Below are 24,521 nucleotides of genomic sequence, written 5' to 3' on the forward strand. Positions count from 1 at the left end.
TCCTGCTCCATGGTGCTGACTCACAGGAGAAATCATGGTTTCTGTTGCCATTGGAGAAGACCGTTACAAAGGTTGAAGGATCAAAGCCCTTCTTCTGAGAAGCCGTAAATCCTAAAACCATTATTCAGACCTGCTGCCCAGGTGATTAAATATTGATGGAGATTGACAGGGCCGTACACACATATGGTGTTGGCAGAGTTTGATCCATAGCACCTAAGAACACTGGAGGAAAAAGTAGAGCAATGTACGAATATTAAACACTTTGATGCAAAATTTGTTTAGATTTTGTATCTTGTGTTTAAAGGATGAGTCTAAGACAATCCACAGCTGCTGTTTAAGAAGAACAGAGCAGAGAGAAATCTCATAAGAGGCCCCCTGAATGAAGAATAAACAAAGCAAAGCATAGCTTTCAGTACAACAGCCCAGATCTGAAACATTCACAACATCTACAAAGGGATTCCTGGGAGAAAGGCATGTTTTCTTGCGCACTCTTACTCCCTCTCACTCTTTATCTCTCTTGCTGTCTCTCTTTCTCTCTAAACAGTCCCTGGGAGACAGAAAACAACAAAGACAAATGACTTTGGCCTTTTAAAAGAAGCATCAAACATCTCCCTCCAGTGGGCAGAGGATCCACAGAGGTGTCCATGTTTCTCGCTAACCCCCCGCAGTGGCATTAACTAGCAGGGGCCCGAGATGAGCTTCCTGTGGAGCAGGAAAGGCCAGGACAAACACAGGCGCTGTGCCGCTTTTAATAGGCGCTAGGCCCACTCAAGTGTAGCAGTTCATAAATTAGAGAGGAGAGCAAAGAGAGGAAGATGGGAGACTGAGCAAATACAAGTAGCAAACACATGACAGAAAGCTGCACGCCCTCTGGATCATCATTCACTTCAGCATAATGTGACAGAGAAGGAGAGAAAAGAAAGGCAAGACTGAACACGGAAAGAGGAGAGGGAACCTAATAAAAGTTATTTACAGAGGATTCAGCACAGGATCATTCTAACTGCACGAGAGACTCGTTTAAAGCCAAAACTGAAGTATATGCTTTCCTGTTGTCTGAGGAGGCGAGGAAGGAGGGAGGAGGGACAAGGGGGACATGCACAGCTCCTCGTCCACCTGATGCCACAATGCTGCCTCGCACGGCTTCCCTTTGTGGCCCAAAGTGCTGGGCAAAGGAGAAAGGCAGACACAAAGAACAGACAGCACTCTCTGCAGGACACGCTTTGTGCCATCGCCACTCACAGGCGGCAGGACAAAGCCGTCAGCTGCCCGGACACCTCGTTAGCCCGCTCCCCGCAGCTCTCACATGGCACAGGGTTGACTGCAGCCCTCCTGCTGGGACTGGCTCGCAGCTAAAGTGGAGCTTCAGCCACAAAGATGTACACACAAATACACACGCGCATTGTGGGACTGTAGAGCAATAAAGACCAAAGGACAAATACTGTGCAATAAAACACACCTGTTCTACAGAACGTTCAGGGCCCTCCTTTCACAAGCTTTCTCATTGATATTTGCCGGGGTTGTTAAAGCTGCTCTTTTTAGATGTGGTCCTCAACAAAAGTGCTGCAAGCTTGCTGGACATAGCTCGGGGAAAAGGATGAGGCTCTCTTCCCTCTTTGCACTCTTCTATCTTTCAACCCTTTCCACATTGGAGGAGATGCAGTAAGGACAATTAAAGGGTTTAACTAAGGGCGGATGAAAACCTGTGTTTGAAGTACACTGTAGCGCTCAGACTGTGCATATTTTACACACACTGATACCCTCACACCCAACAACATCACATTAAAACAACTGCACTACATCTACAACTGCCAGAATTGCTTCCTATTGGCTGTAGCATTTCTTTCAAAGATTAGCCAAGTATTAAAAAAATAATTCAGCAGCTGAAAAAGCCAATCTTAGCACCTTTAACTGCTGCATGTTCCAAGCTCATTTGCAAGGGAATATATTCCATTCTACATTTTCAGGCGCCAGTGTTTCCACTCACAATCATCCAAAAGCTGTTTATGGCTGTTTTGCTACTACCAATGGGCTGTTCCTGTTGCCATGCCCTGGAATATTAAGCAGGGAGAGTGCTTAGCTTGCTTAGACCAAGCCAAATAAATATGCGGGAATTAGTTCCAGCTTCATACGCCTTCAAAAAAAAAGGATCCACCAGTCAATGCACCAAAACAACCCATTCACCACACTTCAACTCATTCTGGCTACAAAGAGGAGCAAAGCAAATTTCACATTGACACAAATAAATAAATTTATGCCGGGAGCTTTGAGGGAGCGGGGAAAGGGCTATACATGAATGCAAGGCAAAGTAACAGCCCAAATCAGGGATAAGCATACAGTAGACCGCAAAAACACACACAGACACACACTGTATTTATAACACAAATATGTTTATCTACAGTGCTTTATTTCCATCAAACTATTTTCCATTCTGATGATGATATGTCATTATTATTATAAAGAATATTTGAATAGTAGTGCTTTAGTCATGTATCCAAACTGAGTGTGGTGACTTTCTCCTCATATCCTCACCTGTTTTTCACAAAAATATCCACACAGCAAACTATCACCAAATTTGCTTCCATGGTAGTATATAAATTCTTCTGCCCCTCGTATAGATACATTTAATGGACTCAATATGTCATTTTATTGCCCTGAAATTCCTGTAATTAAATCAACCTCTGCTCCTGTAGATGTCACTGTTCAGCTCATGGGCTGGAGTGAGAGCAGCGGTGGTCAGTGGTCAGGAAAATGCTGATGTATGTAAAGTCAATTTGGTGTCTCAATAAGATACACAAGTTACATCTGGGTCTGTTGCACACGGACACAGAGCAGGCGAGAGAGCCAGAGGTGTCGCTACATCTTCTTTTAGTCCTGACCAAACTACCTGACCATCACGTCTGCACAATGACAGAAAAATGATGTCAGAATCAGAAAATACAGACAAAGGGTAGGATCTGTGCTGATCAGACATCACTATAGACATCATTACTCCCTGGATTATAAATAATAATTGAGATGTAATATTTTAAGGTGGATCTTTACCTTATCTTAAAGAAAACACTCTTCATTATGAGTTAGGACGTGTTCAGTGACTCTCACTGCACCAGCACTGTGTACACGTGGTCTGTGATTTAGTGCTGACCCATGTATCGTGACATGCATCCTCCATGCTAATAACCAGCCCTACTAACTAACTGCAAAGAAGAAATCATGCACCTCATTTAATCAATGGCTCTGCTCCATCAATCGGTTCCTGTAGCACCTCTCATGTCTCATAATCAATCTGATTACATGATGACACCATAGCTGACCTTTATTGTGCGATGTAACGCCTACACATTTTTGTTTCTAATGTTTCATGTTTTGAAGTACTTCCACACTGCTGTAAATAGTTGTGCTCTAAATACTCCATCATGTGTCTTTGATATTGTGATGTGACATTTTTCTTACATATTTTAAATTATGCTGATGCTCCTGAGTTATGTGACAGGGCACACCTCTAATGTACACAAAACCAAACAATCAACCTCCCCCAGCACTAAATCACAGTGACCATAGTCTTTGTAGCCATTACAAGGGATGATGTACCAGAAGGCAGCAATCAGTCAGCCTGCCTGTGGCCGCCTCCCATGCATCAGCCTGTACATCCTCCCCATTCAACAGCTGTGGACTCATATGTTACTGTCCCTCTACCCGTCACTGTCTGTCCACTACCCCACCAGCCGCAGCACACATCAATCAGCCCACCCCCTGCTGCTTTTTAATCTGTTCCCACCCCCACGGACTGAGTACGCTTCAAAATTACAGTGAAGAAAGGTCACCCCATCCAATTAGAACATCATCAGGGATGCACACCAAAGGGTCATCCTCTGAACCCTTGTAGCACATCGTAAATCCTGTACTGTCCAAGAAGGAACACCCACTCTGGCAGGATCAAAATGGCTAACTGATTTCAGCGCTGGTAGATGAGGAGCCAGGAAACGTCTTTCCCTGTGCTGCAGGAGACGACTGATATGAATAGTTGTTCAAATTGATATGAGGTGAAATGGCATGTGAAAGTGCTGCCATAGGTCCGTCCCCTGAAGATACACCATGTTATCATCATTCTTTTTATTGACCCTGTGACGACCCCAGGGCCCAGATCAATCAGGACTCCAATCAAGATCAAATCAGGCTGCAATCTGCATCCTCTGTCATCATTCTTATAGCTGGCTACTGGCAAGATGTAGCTTTGTAATAAGGAGCATATACAGGCAGAGACATTCACGAGCCGGTTAGAAGGGGAGAGAGGGTTTGGATCAATTGCTCCAATGGTACAGAACCATGTGGAGACCATTGTTTTAACTTGGCTGAGGAACAAAAGCTAATGAGAGACTGGTAGAGGGAGAGACAGAGGAAGAAAGAGAGGGAGGGTCAGTGAGCTTTGAGTCTCTTGCGGGTTGATATAAGCCAATTAGAGACAAGTGACAGCTCAGCTCCATGCTCATGACACAACTAGACCATGGCACCGTTCTAAGCCCCCGCACCCCGCATTACAACCATGACTTGGACCCCAACAAGCCTTTCACACCCACCCCATGAAGGCTTAAATATCCCTCAACCACAACCCTCATCACTCCAGCCAAGGAAGAGGAGGAGTATGCTTGACAAAAGCACAGTTTCTCTCCCCTTCTGTGCTGCTTCCTCCGCTCTCCAGAAGGAAGTGTTCGGCCAAGCGGAGCTCCCTGCTTGCCTCCGTCATGGTCGGCCAACTGTCTTGACATCTGATGTTGTGAAGAGTTGCCGTGACGACCTGGCAAATCCACTGACCTTTGCCCCGCCGGTTCAAATCTTGTGAACCCGAGACGGGAGAAAGTCAAGAATCTTGGTGGGGGATATGTGAGGTGGAGAGTTTTCAATTGAAATGAGGGCTAGGTTCAAGTGACCAGCGGCAGCTGTCATTGCTGCGTTGCCTTCTTCCTGTGAGGAGATAATAGTGCACAGCCATCCCAGCATACAAGAGGGGAGCTGGTGGGCCACCAGGTTGTGGCTTGTCAGGGCTCCAGCACAGGGCTTGTGATTAATGAGACAGGGCATCGCGCCACAGGGAGCTCAGCGGCACGTGCCACGCTGATGCTACCAACAAAAACTCTTGACATTGTGTGCTAAGGGACTCTCAACACTTTAAGAAAGAGCCATAATGGTTCAATAGGCAGATAGTGATATTAATGCCGACTGATGTACTCCTACACATACCAAAGAATACCTCTGATACAAATTGTGAACATCAACAATCATGCAACACAACCCCGACACTGAAATTGAACGAGTATCCTCTAATGCATCCGCTCATTCACCCTTGACTGAGCATCAAGTGTATGAAATTTGTGACTGTTTTGTGGGGGAGAGGAAACAAGAAACGCAGAGATGGATGATGACAGGAAGGAGTGATGGGGGTTGAGGGACACCCAGCAGGAGGCGGGACAAGACATCCCTCCACACGTCTAACGTCTGCCACTCAAGAAAGTTAATGATGCCACGTTCTTGGGCCAACCATCCCCCTGCTGCTAGTGAGAAAAGAGACAGACAGCGAGAGAAGACTGACGCTGGTGTTGCTGGCACACGGATGCAGTCAGAGGAGGTGAGATGCTCATGCGGGATGAGGAGGAGGAGGGGCTTGTGGTTGAAATTTGATGGTCTGGGATTATTCATGAGAATCAACACTCTAGTTGGCACTGCTGAGTGATTTTGAGATGAGTTATCTATCCCCCCCTTTCCCTTCTCAATCACATTGCTGTCTCCTGCCCTCATCAGGATCCTTTATTGAGTCAGGTTACTAATTAAAGTCCAGGAGAAATTCTGCTAATTTTGTTAGCAGTCTGCTACTGGTTCGCTATTTGATTTTTTTATACCCTGATGGGGGGGATGGGTGTTTGGATTCTGGGCTGAAGTTGTTATCATCCACTGCCAGTAAGGGAACAGCAGTTCAAGGGATAATGGGGGGACAGAGGAGGGGTGGGGGATGAAGAGTAGCAAGATGGTGAGTGGAGATAGCAACATCCTGTCTTGCAGAAAATGTAAACCCGACTGTGTATGGTTGGTTTCATAAATGGTCTTATAAAGCAGAAAACGCTGTCTGTACTGTAAGATGATAAGATGTGTGGTAAAGAAAGGTTCATAGATGTCAGCATCCTACTCTCAGCTCACTTTTTCATAAAGAAGGCAATTTGTTGAATCTGGTTGCAATCTACTTTTGAGTATACTGTCATTACAACAGAACTTGAGCACTATAAGAATGAATCAGCTGACAGATGCTCATATCACTTAGCCAGTAATTGAATTATCTGCGCTTTCTTCCTCTGACACAGGAATAACCCTGCCTTCCCGGACCATTCCTTCTATCATACATCTCCCAATAACACTAGGTTAACTATATTAGCTGCGTGTGCTAGAGAAGGTCTCCAGACTGCCAAATGGACCTGGGCAGCTCTGTTTCAAGTCATGGGGTCAGATGATGGTCAATCGATGGTCAGTCAGAGGTCGCATCGAGAGCTGGCCAAAGGTCAGCTTATCAGGACTCAGAGGTATAACCGGCGTATCACCCCCCTGTGCTGGTGCGAGAAGGGCTAAATCATGTGGACAAGTTTCTTCTGCTGGGAGTCTGAGAATGTGATAAGAAGGGCAAATTAACACACCCTCAAATTTAACATTTTAAATAAGATTAGTCATCCAGATATCATGAAGCCAATTAAGAATGAGTCCACAATATTTCTAAATCATACTCAATTTTTAATTTTCAGGTTCTTTTCATGAGTGTAAGAGAGGAGGAGTAAATTACCAAAAACAAGCAATTATACTAATAACACATTAGTTGCACAAACTATCAACTGGATAATTGCAGATGTATCCCACTCAACATGTTTTGAATAATATGGTTTCCCACAGCCTTCTGCATAGCAACAGCAGCCAAATCGATATTCATGAAGTGTCAGAGTTGTAATTCATGTGTCTGTTCCACATGAACACCACAGGGACCTTTAAAAAGAGAGTTGGGGGGAAAAAAGCCAACATGTAAATTTCACAGCTAATGCCTGGGCATGGCTTATGTTGGCCAATTAAGCTGTTCTTTTCAGCTCCATTACAACGTGGTATCTGGGGGTTCATTTTTCCCTTACTGTGCCATTTAGGCTTCAAATGGGCAAACGTTCACTGTGCAAGTTGGACGACATAGGGACTTTGGAGTCTGTTACAGATTGTGTGTACGTGAGCGGGTGCTGGCACATGTATGCGGGCCTGTGTTGTGTGCGGGTTCCAAACATTTATGTGCTGCTGTGCCTGTGTGCCTCTGTGTGTGGAAGCCCTAATTTGTGCATGAAACAGGAGAGCGTTAATGGCTTTTAAAGATCGGTGGAGTCAAATGAGCGCGCTCATCAGTTAGCCACACACCCCCTGGTGATCACTCACTGTCGTTAGATTTCATTTCCTGTTGAATAAGAATATCATGGTGGATCCAAGACAAATCCCTGCAATTATAACCACACTTGAGATGATGCACTGCCTTCATTTCGGTCTCCCTGGGTGGCGTGTTGTTGTGAAATGCGTTATTGAGTTTAGCCTAACACATCAAAAGCAATCCACTTGGAATAAGATACGAGTGTTAGAATTGTACAAAAGCAAAAGCTTTCCAAATATCAGTTTTGATAAACCCTGCAAAATACAGAGAAACATACAGACAGCTGACCTTAGGCAACACACACAACCAGACAGAGGAAGACATGAGAGGCACCTGCATGTTGGTTAATAGCTTTGCCCGGGACGGTGTAGAGCATAAGGGCCAGCAGCAAAAGGCATGGAGATAAGGTTCTGCTTAGCATTTCAATAGGGTGCTCTAATTTCTATTCAGTTGGCCTTTGGCCAGGCTAGTGCTTAAGTGGTTTGGGCTAGTCTGTCTGGTCTACACTGTGCCAACCAACGTGCAGGCTCATATCTGGCAACGCGAGATGTCTGTCAGTGTCTAGGTCTGCCTGTCTGTCTGTCTGTCTGTCTGTCCGTTTGGCTGAACGAGACTCTGGCTGGTTAATAATCAGCCTGGCTTGCTGCTAATCATCCTCCCAGCTGCAGAAGCAGGTGGCCACACATACCACAGCTCCCAGTCTCATTCACCATGTGATGTCATCTCACTGCACCTGGTAGCACTGCATCCCACAGAAGTGAGGTGGCCACTTTCTCTGTATGGAATCATGTGTCTCTGTTGGTCCTGACGCTGACAACCTCTGACGTTTATGTCTGAATGGAGTGGATGTGGCGGCTCCCGCTGTGAGCTGGTGGCGCCTGTGTCCCCTCTTTCACCTCAGCCAAGCCTGGGACCGATCCCAGAGCAGTGTAACAGGCCGAGGCAGCAGTTAGGACACACTCCACATCGAAATGGGAAGCCATTAACTCTGCAACACACAAGGTCACCTTCAACTGGGCACAGCAGCCACCTAACTTCCTCTACTGATACGCCCATTGGATGTAGCAGCGCAGTCATGTAAAGGTCAGGCTGTAAATCTGAATGGAAGCACAGCTGTGTTAGAAACCACACGCTTAAACTTTTGATCTTGTCTCCCTTCACTTTTGAAAGTGATCAAAATGCTTTGAGTATCACTTTCAAACAGCAGGAAAGGAAATGAGAGAAGGAAGGGAGTGAAAAGGGGGAAGAGGAAAGAGAGTGATAGAGAGAAGGAGATGTAGAGAGAGAGAAAGAGACAGCAGAACTGGATGATCAGGTTTCATCTCTGGTCTGCAGCTGTTCAAGGCTCTGATGGCCGATAGGTGTCTCTTACAGCAAATGTAACTCAAGCCAAACACAATATCTGTCTACGCCATCAAGAGATCACTAAGTCATAACACATCCGGACCCACAATAACTCGGCTGTGGCCCAGGGCCAATAAGTGAAGCTTGGTAACAGTTCAAGGGTCAGCAGGAAAAAAAAGGATCAATCATATTCCTAAAATCATTTTCTCAAAAGAGGAAGACTAGCAAATTCTGTTCCATGAACTCTGAACTGCCAAGCTCCAGGTTGGAATTTGTATCCCCGTTCTACTTTCCCACAGAAGTGCACTTCCTCTTCATCCACACAGTTCAGTAGAGAATCTAATGAAGCTGAAACTCTGTCTCCTAAGCTCCCAAAGGGCCACCTTAAGGAAAGACTGTCTTCAATGTTTGCACAACTAATAAAACAACCACAAGAGCCATTTACCTTAAGCATTTCAGTGTGTGTACTTGTGTGTCAGATTGTGCAAAACACCCTTCAACAAGTCATATCCATCAGAGTGCCAGTGTGCAGTTTGACAGTCCTAACCTAAAACAAACAGACTGAACTGTGGGTCCCACTGAGTCCTGACCCTTGCACAAATTCAATCCTCACCAGCATTGTGCAGCCTACAGTGTTGCACAAAGGCATGTATGCGTGTGAATGAATGTGTGTTTAAGGGTGTGTGAGAAAGTAACCAAGGAAATAATGGGCATATGAACAAGGAACATCAGTGCAGAAATAACACACTAATTCACACACCAGAGGGTGAATCAATTTCAGCGACATTCGATTCAAAGCCATATCAGCTAGCGCCTGAACTTCAGACCCGCCACCCTGTCACCTCCCCCCCAGCTCCCTATGATGGATTACCATCTCTGGCAGTCTCGGAGGGTCTCAGAGAGGGAGAAGGAGAGAGAGGAAGGTGGGTGGGGGGAGGCCAGTCACTACAGGGACGCATTCATCGGAGGGGAGCTTTGGGTTAAGGAATCATGGTTTGACAGAGATGTGAGGTGGATAGGAGAGGGCAAAGGGTTCTCCAGGGGTCAGAGGATCCAATCCCAGCTGGACTCAATGGCAAGCCACCCTCGGCATGCAGTGGTCTACAGGGATTTCCTTCAGGGTCACACTTTTCGATTAAAATTATGATCACTCACTTGTCCTGGTCGCCTGCTTGACAGCAAATAGAGTGGTATCAGACATATTCATCTCAATGCTGCTAAATATCACACCTGTGCAAGAATTTATGAGGGACATGGAATTGCCACGTGTGAGGTTATCTACACATGGGAATGATGAACAGATTAATGGACTGATAAATGAAGGGGTATTCTGGGGGATCATATCCAAATGAATGTTTTTACTAAAAACTTCAGATTCACAGGGCTTGAATAAATTACAACCATGAGTCGATATAAACCAGAAATCAAAGTGCAATCCACCCATGAAAGCAGGAGCCTCCGAGCCAGTGTGTTTTAGAGCTGATCAATAATCAGCCTGCAGACAGATTTCAATAATTTACAGCTCAGTCTATATCCAACTATCTGAAGAGAGTGAAAGAAGCAGCGAGACAGGGTGAGTTTATTACAAAGAACCTGCCTCTCTGAAGGTGCTTACTTTTTACAACGATGCTGCCAAGCTTGTAGAATTTAGGGACCCGATGTTAATGCAAAGATTTATCTATCAGTCACTGCAGAGCGAGCGCCCATAGTGAGAGGCATGGGTGATGAGACGCGCTGGGTTAGAGGGAGAAAAGAGGAGAGAAGAGGCAAAACACAGGCAGGCAGGAGAGACAAAGCAATAGCCCTGCATTGTCAGAGTGGAGAGGCCATCAATAACAGTGTCACTATAAAAGAGGGAGAAAAAGAGAGAGAGAGAGAGTGGAGGAGCAATAGCAGGGTGTATAAAAGAAACGCAACAAAACCCCTGTGTGCCGGGTGCTTCATCTTGCCGGGCACTAATGGGCGTGAGAAGCGGCTGGCTCAGCGTTCTTTGCTTGACGGCTTACTTCTCCTCTGACGGGCCGTGGCACCCATGACGGAGCGCCACACACTTGTTTAATCCAGTTTATACACTCGAAGGTGACACAATGGTGGAAGTGGAGAGGTGGAGAGGGAGACAAAAAGGAAGAGAAGGAGAATGATAAAGGGCCGGGGAAGGATGGTCAAGGGTCATCCAGAACTTGGATCTCATTACGTCCTGCAACTTCTCACCACACTTTCCATCTTTGCCCTCAGCTCCTGCAGCACTACTCCATCACTGCTGTCATTATTAAGCCATAAGGTGCCACGGTCTAGCTGTGCTGCATTTTCAATCCTCAGCAACAACTCAACTTGCTTCCTCTGAGGGCAAGAAGGTAACACAGGCAGTCTATTTCCCTTCGGTGGAGCTGGGGAGGTCAGAGCAGGGACACAAGGCCCGCTGAGGATAGTAAAAACTGCAGTCTCAGGACTTATCATGTGTGTGTGAACGTGCCAGTTTGTGTGTGTGACAGGGAAAGGTCAGAGTGCTCCTAGTGACTGCAGCAAATTTCGATGATTTATCTCCCTGTGAGAGTTTTCCAAATTTCTGGTCCATTTCTGCAGGCCAGTCTATTTCCACACACTGCAGAGGAGCAGGGCCGAGGTAGAGACTCCTCATTTGCTTTGGCCATCTGTGGCTGATAAATGAGAGCGCAATCTGCATGCTGCTGTATATGGCTGGTGGGAACTGCATGAGAGAAAGTTAATGTTTGTGTGCGCGTGTGTGTGTGGACATTGTGTGAGTAAATCCCAATAGATAACAACACCACTTTACAGAGGTCAGCAACTCCAGCCGTGCAGACACAGTGCTGACACATTTAATCAGGGATTTCTCCTCTCACACAGTTTACCAGGGGAAGATATTTCCCACACCTTTGCCTCCTCTTACCATCTCTCTTATCACAGAGGAACATTCTCACCTTTGTATATCTATACATTTAACTTTTCCTCTTCTGCCACTGAAATTTGCCACTTTCAGCAAGACTCATCAATAGTTCCGGGTGGTTAAACAGCCACTACGGTTCTTCAGATTATGTTTACCTGATGTCAAAATGGGAAATAGCTGGTACTTGATTTATGGAGCAGAATTTGTTTTCTTTCTGCTGCTACTGCAGTGCGTTTTATTCTCCACAGTGATGATAAAGCATTTTGAACTCACTACCTCCATGATGTGCCTTTATTCTATAGCTAAAGCAGCTGAGACTTTTGGATGTTTAAGTATAACTGTGGGCCGTGCCAAGTTTTGGTCAAAAATCCAGCGCTGTGTGAAAACTGATTTCTGAAAAGCAACTTTTCCACCCTTCAAAACGCGCCAAAAGGGTTGTTTAACGGTCTGAGCCTCAACACTGTGTTCTACACAGCCGAACACATAAACACAGAGAGTAAAACATTTGAATACAAATGAAGCCATGCTCGTGTTTTGACTCTGTATCTGTTTCCTAAATGTGGCATGCATCATTAATGTGCCGTTAATGCTGCATTGTTGCTGCTTCCTTCATTACCCTTCATTATTTCTCAAGGACTTCAGTGCAGATTAAACCTCAGCCCACCGTGGTTCACACACACTCACGAGGGCAGGTGTTCGTGCGCGCATTGTCTGCGTGAGAGTGTGAGTATCTGTTGTTTGTGTGCAAGATCACTCCATCCTCTCACTGCTGAAACGGAATAATGAGTCCAGATGAGCTTGTGAAAGCCTGGGCAGTGCAGCTCAGCCTGACTCCCCACCTGGCTTGCTCCTCCTGGCCTGTCCCTTTATTAGCTTCCCCTCATGCTGGACACAACAGGAACAGCTTGGTGCCCTCCTCCTCTCTTCTCCACTCACACCTCTCCTAACTCTATTTTCCTGCTAATTACCTTGTTGTACGAGCACCAAATGCTACCTAACGATTCACTTAATTGCAGAAGTGGTACATTAGATGATATCAAAGGACCTTTTGAAAAAGTCATCCAATCCCAATCCAAGCGGCATTTAGAACCAACCCCAGACATCTGTTTCATTTCTGTGTCATTTGCATTTTTAAAGGTTACAAAGTGAACACAGCAGCAGCAAAGAATACAGATGTACACCTCAAGATCTGGTTTCTTCATTCCTCTGCACTTTGTTTCCCTTGAGACAACAGCACATATTTAAAAGCACGTCAAAGAGCCAGAGTCAGACAAGACACTCAATTAAAAGTGCAACCATTTACCCTGCGTGTTTGTATCTGGAGCACCACATACCTGTGCAATCCATCCACCTGAAGAGATGGGGGCTCATTAGCATTTTCTCTGGGACCCCCATCGCCCCAGGTGTGCCTTGTCACACTTACATATACACAGATATCCGCAGTGCTAGCAATTTATTCAGTAGTGGTGGCTGCAGCTAGCATTTCTGACACTGGCTTCACAATGATTTATGAACCTGCTCATTGACCTAGTTTATTCTGAGAAGAGAAAAGGGGGCACATCCCCTCATATACGCAGAGTATCCATCCTCTGAAGCTAGACTGGAGTCAGTTTTGAGTGCTACAGAGGAGGAATGAGATAACAAAGCAGACTGTTCAGATACCCTCCAGGCTACACGTGCTACAACTTCTCCATCATCTGAAGTACTGGACAGTGAACAACAGCTGTAATGAAATCGCTCCAAAATGCAGCAAAGTGCGTTATCTACACACTCTGCACATTCACCACAGAGTTAGATAACACGAAGCACTTCATGCTCCTGCCCACCCATTTGTGACCACTGTGAGTTCAACCTCCGACACTTAAAAGGAGACATGCCAGAGAGACTAAGCACAAGTCCCCCCAATCTGGCCCACATTAATAATGCAGAGGCACCTCTCAGAGGCCTCTTCCCCCTCTTCCTCCCTGCTCCACCTTTCCTCCTCTGACAGACAGAGTGCTGAGTGCTGCCCAGCTTGATGTCCAGCACACAGCCCTGCCACTCTGCTCTGTGGATACTGAGTTCAATCTGTTTCAGAGCTGCAATTCAATTATCTCACCGGGGTCCTGCTCAACCACTCGTGAACAGAAGGGGGGCAAAGGTGTGTTCAATACGAGGGGAGGGGAGAGGATGGTAGAGGGAGGCAGAGGGTGAGAGGGGGGGACTAAGATGTATCATAAACACAAACCCAGTTCAACATGGATATGGATTTAAATTCTGCTTTTCCTTGTGCGATTACCTCTGGCTTTGCAATCACTAGACGGATGTCAGGACCTGATAAGGCTAATCACTGCAGTAAGCCAATGCAGAGGGATTAAGCACCCCCAACCCCCCCTCTTCTGCTCCCCCAGCCCCCCCTGAAGACCTGGCTGAAAGGGAAAGCCAAGAAAGCCCAGGGCCTGAAACGAGCTGGGCATGGAGCGCTTTACAAAAACAGCCCTGTCTCCACTTTGGGATTTATCATGGTCTTATTTCAGAGAAAACAAACACACACAAAGAAAACATCAAGCAGTCTTATTTTTATTTCACTGAGGCAGATTTAAATGGAATTGATCGTCTCCCCCTTCATCGATGCTGTGACTGAATCCTTGCTGTTCATATATATTTAAAAGTGGTACATGATTATTTAATCTGCTTAATAATTCAAAGGACAGACTCATACTACTGTATGTTTAAGAGCCATGAAGCTACATTGGAGCTACATGAGACAACACTGCTCTGATTCTGTCCCTTCTGGTGCCTGAGGCCACACACTTGATTGGTTCAGACACCAATCCTGAAGATCCGCTTGGGGATGTCCTACTCAATATCCCTTAGATTGCTTGTCATTAAAGTTGCAACAAGTCATTAATGGCTTCATGTAATACTTTACCTACATATTACTTCTTTCTCCAAATCCTCTCAGTTTTCTTATAAATGCCTCTGAGGGCTTTAATAATCAAATCATTTATATCACATTTATTCTACCTTGATAAAACTTTCATTTTATAATCAAGCTTGCGTCCCCGTTGAACTGCACTTGACCCGCAGGCACAACTGTTTCCTACAACCACACTTCATCCCAGTCAGGCCTTCACTGCTGTCATCTTCAAACTACAACTGTCTCAGGTCGGGTCAGGTCAGGTCAACCTAAGCAAAACTGTGCGAGGTAGAGTTGATCTGGTATCAGTGGCACTCCAGGCAACATCTCTTTTTGTGTGTCTGGACCGAATAGAAGGACCTGGTTGGGTGCATCAGTGCAGAACACAGGTAAGAGAAGAAAAAACAAACAGTAAAGGCTCATAAAATGCCAACATGCTGCACTGTTGTTTGTACCTCCAGCTCAATACGAAGTGACCCGTAAATAAATTCAAGGCAGCAGTGTATGAGACAAAGGTATTTCTGCACTGCGAGGAAAATGTACTTTAGTGTGGCGTGTGTTGCCTAAAGATGATGGTGTACTTTCTGCTGTCAAAAATGTCAAAAGTTAGAAACAGCTCAGTATAAAATGCAGTTGTGGATCCCTGTTTATTGAGAGTGTGGCCTGAGGCTCATGCCTGAACCTTTCTCTCTTTCAAACCAAGCATCACCGCAAATACTGTGTTCTTCTTTCTTCACCTGTCCAGCTTTCTCTTATCCCCTTATCTCCTGCCCTCCTGACCCCTTATCCCTCACCTTTAAGCCATCCAATGCCTCTACTCACCCCCCTCTTCTGCTCGATCCGTATTACATGAGCAAGGGTACCGTAAATAAAGGCTAAGTAACAGTACGAGGAGGGAAAAATAAAATAATCTAGAGACTTCATCAATTTTTCATGAATTTTCATTTAGACGGGGAGAGCCCTCTTACAGCGATCGATAGATCAAGCTGCTGTCATGCAGTTAGCACCTGGGGGCGGCTGGAAGGCCCTCGGGAAGGCAGGGGACCGGATCAGAGGCGGAGACCAACCCCCTCCTCTGAAACACACACAGTCCATTTCCCAGGTTTACAAACCAGCTATACGTGCCACTACTACTGGTCACTGTTATGAATGTAGAAATACGGCTACAGGACCTCTAAGTGAGATTTTTTCTGCTTTTTATTTCTCTGAAACACATTCAATATAACAAATATTTTCTTGTTTAATGTTTACTGTTCCATAGAGGTATAACAGCATGACATTTTAGTGATACAGGACAATCAGCTCACTGTTTTATGCCTCAAGTTCTTGTCAAAAACAACGGAAATCTTGAAGTCTTGTTCATGTGCAAAAACACAAAAATGAAGCCGCTTAAAAGGCCTCACCTCATGAACACAGTCCTTGTTTGAAACACAGGACTCTGGTACTCTCATGGCACCCGATAGAACAACATAAGGACATAAGGAGACTTCCCATCCTCCACCATGACCAGTTGAAGTGCCTGCAAGCGACTCAGCAGGAGACACAGCCTGAGCCTGCTGGGGTGGGCACTCATCTTCAAAGGTAATCTGATCCACAGCTCAGGTTCTGCCTGTTGGTGTTCACCACCAGTCCAGGCAACCTGTGTCAAATATCCATCAGGACTTTGATCTGTGCCCAAAGACCAACCCCCACCCACCTGTGAGGGAGCCATGTCTCCCATGCTGTCATGGATCTGTAGTCTGACTGATTTGTCTGCAGAGTACTTCAACAAATCTGCTTTTTGAAATAGTTTCCAAAGTCCTTGATTGAAAAACTCATTCTGAACAATCATTAGCCAAACAAGCGGTGTCATACATTGGTGAGACCTTCATGAAGCGAGACCACGAGGAAACTATTAAAGTTTGCAAACAGAGAACACCCAAAGCAATATGAAAGCAGCTCTTAAAACAGTGTAATTACAATTTTCAAATTAAAGAATGATTTGTTTCCTCAGTACCCGAAAGGCAAGACATTTTCCATCATGTATAAAATGGGAAAATGACTGTAGAGTAATTGTGTGAAGGAAATATCATCCTCAATGTTCTTGTGCTTAATGTCAATCCAGTCTTTCCATAATGATCAATTATAAAATCAACGAAATCATCTCAGCAACACAACAGAGAGGAGGCGTTCAAAAGAAAGAGAACAAGTCTCAACTCACATGCTACTTCCAAAGATGCGTTCCGGCTCACAGCTTCTCCCAGGTAGTTCCGGGCGACGCAGACGTAGGCTCCCTCGTCCGGTTTGCTCCGACGTCCGTGAACAATGCGAAGGAAGAAAAGTGAGCCGCTGGGCAGCAGCATGCGGTGAGATCGAGGGTCGTCTTTGTCGGTTTCCACCCGCTCTCCATCCTTGTACCACTCCACTGTCGGGGTCGGCCGCCCCTCTGCTTTACAGTTGAGGGTGGCGGGTTCCCCTTTGGAGACAATCAGGTCAGAGGGGTGCTCCACAATCCGGGGTGGGGAGTCCTCCTGGCGCAGACGGGATCCTAAAGGAAGCAAAAAATATTCAGTTAATGATAGAGGAACAGGATTCTTGCTTTCAGCATCAATTCAGTTCAGTATTTCTACACAGGAAGATATTCTCAAGCTAAAGAAGGATAATCAGTAAGCGCAAAGCTCTTGTCGTTTTATCTACTAAAGACTGTTTTCATTTGCTTTCTGCCAATGATCTCAACACATGAGCCAGCAGTGAAAATGGATGACATGCTAAAAGTTACCAACAGCTCATTTCGTGTTCCAAGCAGGCAAAATAAAACATATATTGGAGCCATTAAACACCATTTCAGACTGGTCAAAGAACAACCATCTGCTCTTCTCAACCCTTTCTGCAAGGGCTTGTGGGTAATTGGACCCATGGGTGAACAGTGAAAAGAGGAGTGCAGTAAGCCTGCATCTGAACTATACACACCCAAATTAAACATTTGGCTTTCAGTTGGATGCAAACCAGTAAAACTGCTGAGTCCACTGCTGTGGATGTGGTCATGTGATGTGAATATGAATGGCGAGGTCCAGACTAATGTCAAATGCTAATCCCCCCTGTGGGTAAAAACCACGTCCCGCTCTTTTCTTTGAGGGCGTGCACTGGGTGAGCTCGGGGAGTCTGGCAGCTAAGATAATGCTCCACAAGTCAGAGTGCTGTGTGTGTCTGTGACCTGGTCTTAACCACGGAGATAAGATGCTGTAGGCCACACACATACACATTTACACCACAGAAGCCCTGGGAACCATGCACCGATCAAAGAGTTTGATCCAGCATCAAACAGCTCAAGACAAAGTAAGGGGTAAAGGGGAATAATGCTAACTTTCCAGCAGCTCTGTCTTTATCCTCCTCCTTTTGAACCACATTCAATACCCCATCAATAACTCCGATGCAGTTGGCAGCCAAACCAGAACCAGCCAGGGTTGTATTAAGTAGAGTGCCTGGCTCTTTGTCTCAAAATTAGTTGTTGCAGGTGTATGTGATTGAGCTGAGTTGATGACTGTGCCCTTCCCCGGGGCGCTGCAGTGGGGTAATAGGACGGTGCCTGCTGCACAGAGGAGCAGTGTACCACATAGGTCTTTGTGCTTATGTAAGGGCTAATTTTAACATGGTATAGAGTCGAAACAGTGGAGGTTCCAGTTCTTTGTTTGCCTGCATGTGCACATGTTCCACTTGTCCCTTATTCTTGAATCTCCCAAGGGGAAACCGGGACACGCTGTTCCCCCGTCTTTTCTGTCTGCAGAGGGACGGGCACAGTTAGAAACCCACTGATCAGCACAAAATACTCTTCAAAGACTGTGAGTGTGTTGAATCGGTGCGTGCAGTTTCAAACACACACATCACACACATGCACACACACTCTGAGGAAATGTGTACCGGTGCACCATTTGTCTTAAAAGGGATCAGGCATCAGACGGGGGGGATATTGACCCCTGAACAGGAGGTAGTCTGTTCTCTCTTCTGCCTAATTTGGGCTAATTCCCTCCATTTCCCTGTCATTGATTAGTGATCAGGCCTGGTGTCTTGCTCTAAGTGGGACCACAGATAGGGATTTGTTGTATGAGGGGGTCCTGATATCCTGTTTCTGGAGGAAAACAACAAAGGATGTACTATTTTTGGTAGGGTAAAAAGAAAAATGACAGTATGCAGTAACCTAGCAATGGCCTGTATCATTGTCAGCACAGGGGCAAAGGGGCAAGTTCGTATCCTGGCAGTAAGTGACTAAATAAATGAAGCAGTAATTAACACCATGACATTGATAAATGGAGGGCAAGATAAAGGAAGGACACAGAGACCCCCTCTCTCGCTCAGATGAAGTGTCAAATGCACATTTATTCTTATCTCATTGGAGCATCTGCTTCCCTCATAATCCACAGACCCCGCGGTGGCTTTTCCACTATGGCCAGTGCGCATGCACAGCACTGAACTGCTGCGACTCCCTTCGATTTATATCAGTCTAATTTCTTTAAATCCAATTTGTATTCCAATCTACTGCCTTCTAATCACTTAAACCTTGAGTCTCCATCTGCTCTCCTCTTTTCCGGTGGAAATGAACACAGCAGATGCCTCTACAATTGTCCTTTCACTGCCAGAAAAAATCTGAGCTGGGTGCACGGAGCGCCGGACGTGACTGGTCAGTGTCCTTCCTGAGTGGAGGTAGTCAGGTGCAGAGGTAAGAAAGGTTAAAAGCGCATCCATATGCTGTGGAATTTGTTTTCAAAGAGGCACATTAATCTCAATATGAGATCAACGTGAACTTTGCTTGTCAAGAAAGTTTGACTTTTAAAAGCAGAACCTAAACTGTCTGTGGTCCAGCTTGTCTTTCGCTTTCCACTGTGCCCTCTTGTGGCTCTCATGGCCTAAAGACGATGTCCAAGAAGATCAAATAAAAGAGCTTATGTATATCCCCACTGCTCAGCTACGAGACAAAGCCTCTAAAAGAAGTGAAAGTCAATTTTCAGTTTCCTATTGGGCCCCTTTTCTCAGTCTCTTTACGGTAAATGGGCTTTCTGTTGCCCTTTTAATGCGATCATTGGTGCTGTGCAATCAAGTGCTCTCTGAGCTGAGGCGAGTGCACTTCACTGGGTCTCAGGGCACACGCTCCAATCAAAATGCTGTGTTTTCCCCTGTCTGCAATAACACCACCATTACTTTTCACCACCGCTGTGCAGTCATCCTCTCCTGGAGGAAAGCGGGAACCAGAGAACAAACAAACAAGCACACAAGACAGAGGCTGGAGTCAGAGAGAGATTACTGAACCAGAAGCTGATCTTTCTTTTTTTCTGCCTTTTCCTTCACTCCACTTATGTTTGCTTCACTGAAATTGCATGCAATTTTGAAATGCTGCTTTCCAAGTAAAGCACAGTTTTAGAGCATGCTTTGTCCGACTTTGACAGCTCAACAAAAAAAGGTTGCAGGTTTTGTTGAAGTCCAGGATAAAAACAGCACTTCAACCACCATAATTGCTTCTCTCCCCTCATGTTTTTACTGACCACACACATAGAAGGAGTCTTTCTATTATCTCTGTCACATATTTATTCATGTGTGCAACAGAAGGTCAGGCCTTTGATGATCTTTTTGTAATTATTTTTATTAGCTCCCTGGAGAAATTGGAGCCCACCAACCAAATCAATACCCACACCAGTCTCAGCCAGAGCATAAAAGGAAGGGCTCCCCAAAGAGATATTAGTTATTCTGCCAGCAGACATGTACGCTGATCACAGGTAACCAACGGCAACCTCGGACCAAGGCAAAAAGTTCCAGTGGCTGAAGCTCCATAAAACATCAAACATGAAAACCAAGGTCCCAGCCAAGATGCAGTAAAAGTGTAATGTGGACAGTGAGATGTGGAGGCAGAAAGTGCTGAGACGCAGCGAGCTGACTCAATATAGAAGTCCTACAAAAATAGTAGATAAATAAAAAAAGACCTCAAAGAAATTTCATAGGGGATGAATTATGCATTGGATCCATGTTGTCCATCCTGAAATATATTCTCCTACTTCTCCACAACCTCCTGCTTTATCTCCTTCTCTCTGTATGTCTCAGCCTCTCCCTCCCAATCTCTCTCTGTCTCCTTCACTTGCTCCCTGTCCTATTACATCCTGCCCTCGCTGTGAGGGTGACAGAGTCATATCCGTCATGTCATCAGAAGGGAAATCTGAGCGAGCAGCAGGGGGAAACTGGGGGTGGCGATAGAATGATGTTACCGGCCGTCCTCGCCTCTGCACGGCCCCGCCGTGACACTTGCAAGCAGCCCGTTCTGCACCCAAGATTCATCTTCTTTACGGGGGGCTGTCAGTGGCGTCACAGCACATGAGCACCAGCGCACCCCCAATACGAGACCGGCAGCTCATCTCAAAGAGGTGTCAGTGAAGACGACCTGCTGTGTCCACTGGAGTCCATCCCAGACACCAGATATGGTTTGGAATATGCTAAAAATTCTCACGGTGAAGATTGCAACATCCCTGCTGCAGGAGAGAGAAGTTGAAGCTACCAGGCAAACATGATGGGCTCTGTTCCACCTCGCTGCTCTGCATACTGCCCCCTCCTTCCCCCTCCTAAAATCTATACTCTGAAAGCAAACACAGAGGTAATTCTAGGAGCTGCTCTCAACATCTCACTGCATCCATGCTCGCCTCCAACAAATATCAGATAGAATTCCACTCCAAGTGTATTTCGGGCAGTGGTGTAGTGGGGTCGTATTGACTCTGCATCTGTGTATTTGCCCTCTTCTCCCCCATGCAGTTGGAATATATAAATAGATTACTGTGGGAAACAGAATATCAGATTTTGCTGCAAAAGGCTGATTCACACAGTTTGCATTTCAAGCAGTTACCACCTTTTTTTTTTTTCTTCTTCTCACTCTTCATTCTATCATCAGGAGCCATGAACAGAAAATGGGTGATGTTATCTGATTTTCTTACTGGGCAGATGGTCCGACTAAGAGGAGCTGAGGTTGCTTGGTTGAAACAAGAGACTGTAGGAGGGGAAAAGGGAAGCCATAAAAACTGCCCAGACCTCTTTATGATGAACTGCGATGTGTTTATAAGGATGCTGCCTGCTCGCTCTATATAGGCTGATCTGTGTGAGGAGTACAGCCTCAGCTTTGTGCAACTGTCAGCCCACTGGTAGGGACACTAAACTGTGTGATGCAGATTAAATGATTTCCGATGCCAGGGCCACTCATGCATGTAGCTCCCCTGCTCACCCAACCTCCTTTATCCCTGCCTTTTTTCCTATGGATCCTTCTGAGCAGCCCATGCTCAGCCATTTTCTTGCTTCTACTTTGCATGGCAGGAGCTTTGATATTGAAGACGTACTTGTAGGTGGAAAATCAGCAAATCAACTCCCAGGTCATGAGGTAAAAAGAACCCTGGGAACCAGACAAATCAGCAAGCTCATATTTTATCTGCTTTGGCAGATGCGTCTGGTCAACCTCCAGTGCAGACACAATTTCAGACGTCTTGGCCAAGGTCAATACGATGACTGTACGCAGGAGCAACAAAGTGCAATTTAGTGAACACTCAAGCAGAGTGATGTTGATGCCAAATCTTCTGAATCCATTCTTGCAGCAGTTTTTTTTACAAATTACACGGATGTTAACCCTAAATACTTCTTCACAGTGTTGGCTAATACACCATGTCGTGCCATGTTACACCAGCAATCATATGAGTTAGATGTTGGAACTAGCTGACTAGCCTGCTACTATGTTTGCTCCTATTTGTTTTAGACCTATCCTGTTACATCCAGTATCATCTACTGATCACAACAGTTCAAATGTTTAAATAAACTAAGGTTCAAAGTAGTTCCCATTTAAGAATGAGTCTGCTGATGGCAGGTTAGGAAAGATGAGGTGAAATGAATAATTGATGGTCTCAACCCTTCCCTCTCAACTGCTCTGGCACTCCACTTAAGCAAATTTTCAATTGCTCAAATCAGGCAGTGGTTATCAGCAGAAAATACAGCAACATGGTGATAGAGCTCAATCTCCTCTGGTCACTCTAATGTCTGTAAATGTGCTCTAAAATTAGATTAGTGAGCAGCAGTGTTTGTGTTCCTGTTCTGCAGATACATGTCTGTGTGCACAAAACTCACATCACCAACCCTCCTCTTTCAAGTGTGGGCTACTCTAAACAGTTCCTACTGAGGGGAAGTGCAATGAAATGAATGGTATCAATTGATTCTCCCTCAAGCATTGTAATCTCTTTACCTGCATTGCTGAGCTGCTGCAGCAGATTGAATAGGGCAAAACAAATAAGTGCTTTATTGCTTTAGAAATGAAGGCGGAGGAGAGGGGGAGGGCAGAGGGGAAGAAGAGGAGGCCTTCAGGTGTCCGTGATACACTGTGTTGAGAGATGAGTGGATAATTGGAGGTGTGCTGTGGGTGCTGACCTGTAGTGAACACTCTACAATGTCCCTGCATGTCAATGAGGGCAACACCTGCAGCCGCTCCACTTGGCTTTAGACCTGCATGTGAAAATTAGGAATAACCCCCAGACCCTCCACACCAGTTCAAGTGATGGACTCAGAGAAGTGAGCGGGGCGATCAAACGGCACCTATAGTGCACTGTTTGTGTTTTTTAAGGTAGCACTTACCAAGTCAAGAGGAGATTTATTAAATTTCTATTCCACAGGACACTCCATCTGGTCTGGCTTAGGCCGACAGGGTCAAGGGTGCCAGCAGTAAGTGGATGAAGGACTTGTTCAATTTACTCGGACCCATAAATCCATGGTAACACAAAAACAATAGGCTTTGATGGTTATTAATGGTGCTCACAAACACATTCACACACACATACAGCCACTACATTTCATAATTCTACCACTGGCTGGGTGTTACCGGGCCCCGGAATGACAAATGCCTGGGAGCAGCTCTCCAGAAAAACCATCACCATCCTGGAAGTGAGACTGTGGAGTTCAAACGTTCAAGGATGCGATTAAGGCTTTCTTCCTCTCCGCCACAGTGGTTGTGACACTCGGCTCGTGCCGTGTTCCACACTCAGACTGCAACCAGCCATTTTCACCAGGAGCCATTATATACAGTAAATCAACTTTCTGCTGGCCATGGTGGATCGGTTTACAAAGCAGTGTGGTGCCATGCTTTTTTGCAGCAGGGACATAACAAGGACAGGTTTCCACAGCACTGACATGCAGTGCTCCCCGTGTTACTTGTCACATTTTATGTGCATAGTGATGTGATCATATTAAAAAATGTCTTATAAAAAAATGCTGTTTAATCAGCATTTGAACTGTTATTAAACATTAAGCATATCACTGCATAACTTGGCATATCACGCTGTATTAAAGCATATATTAACACACTGATTGCACAACAAGGTTATTGAGGAATACACTGTCAGGGAACACTGTCTAATTACCAGATGATATAACAATGCATAATGACAGCATTATAGGATATTTGCAATTCATAGAAAAGCCAACACATATCAACACGAAGAATTGAAGGGCCGGCATTCCTCCACTGATATGCAGGGAGACATCAATCTATTCAGAAGAGGTCGCGCCCCACAGAGGACCTCTAGGTTACCACAGTTTTACAAAAAAGTGGTCAGGTAAGAGACATTTCTGGGTTAAAGTCTATCTCGTTCTGGAGGTGAGATCCCCAGGTCAGTTACGGGGAAGTAAAGGCACCGAGCTGTCACGCCTGGGTGATCCATAGACCAGGTCAGGGATGGAGATGGTGGTACGAGACATTTATTCACTGGCTCCACCATTTCTGAGCGGCGTGAACGCTGCCGTGCTGGACTGCCGCGCTGGACTGCCGCTGTGTGTGACGGATGTGTGCTCGAGTGTCATGCTCGGGCTGTCCATCTTCACACGTCTCACACTGAGAGACAGCTCATGCATTTTTATCAGCAAGCCTGACCTCATCTTCAAGGCACTCGGCTCAGGTACGTCTG

At 45.6% G+C, this 24,521-nt stretch overlaps 1 protein-coding gene across 1 annotated transcript in view; it reads right to left on the reverse strand.

Moving 5' to 3' along the window:
• robo2 (roundabout, axon guidance receptor, homolog 2 (Drosophila)) overlaps positions 1–24,521 on the reverse strand; it is a 341,550-nt gene that overhangs the window by 130,765 nt on the left and 186,264 nt on the right. Inside the window, exon 4 of the mRNA XM_034700866.1 lies at positions 16,781–17,107. Coding sequence (XP_034556757.1) covers positions 16,781–17,107 — 327 coding nt within the window. The remainder of the gene's footprint in view (positions 1–16,780; positions 17,108–24,521) is intronic.

The sequence above is a fragment of the Notolabrus celidotus genome, chromosome 14 (genome assembly GCF_009762535.1).
Source record: "Notolabrus celidotus isolate fNotCel1 chromosome 14, fNotCel1.pri, whole genome shotgun sequence".
In the NCBI taxonomy this organism is placed as follows: Eukaryota; Metazoa; Chordata; class Actinopteri; order Labriformes; family Labridae; genus Notolabrus; species Notolabrus celidotus.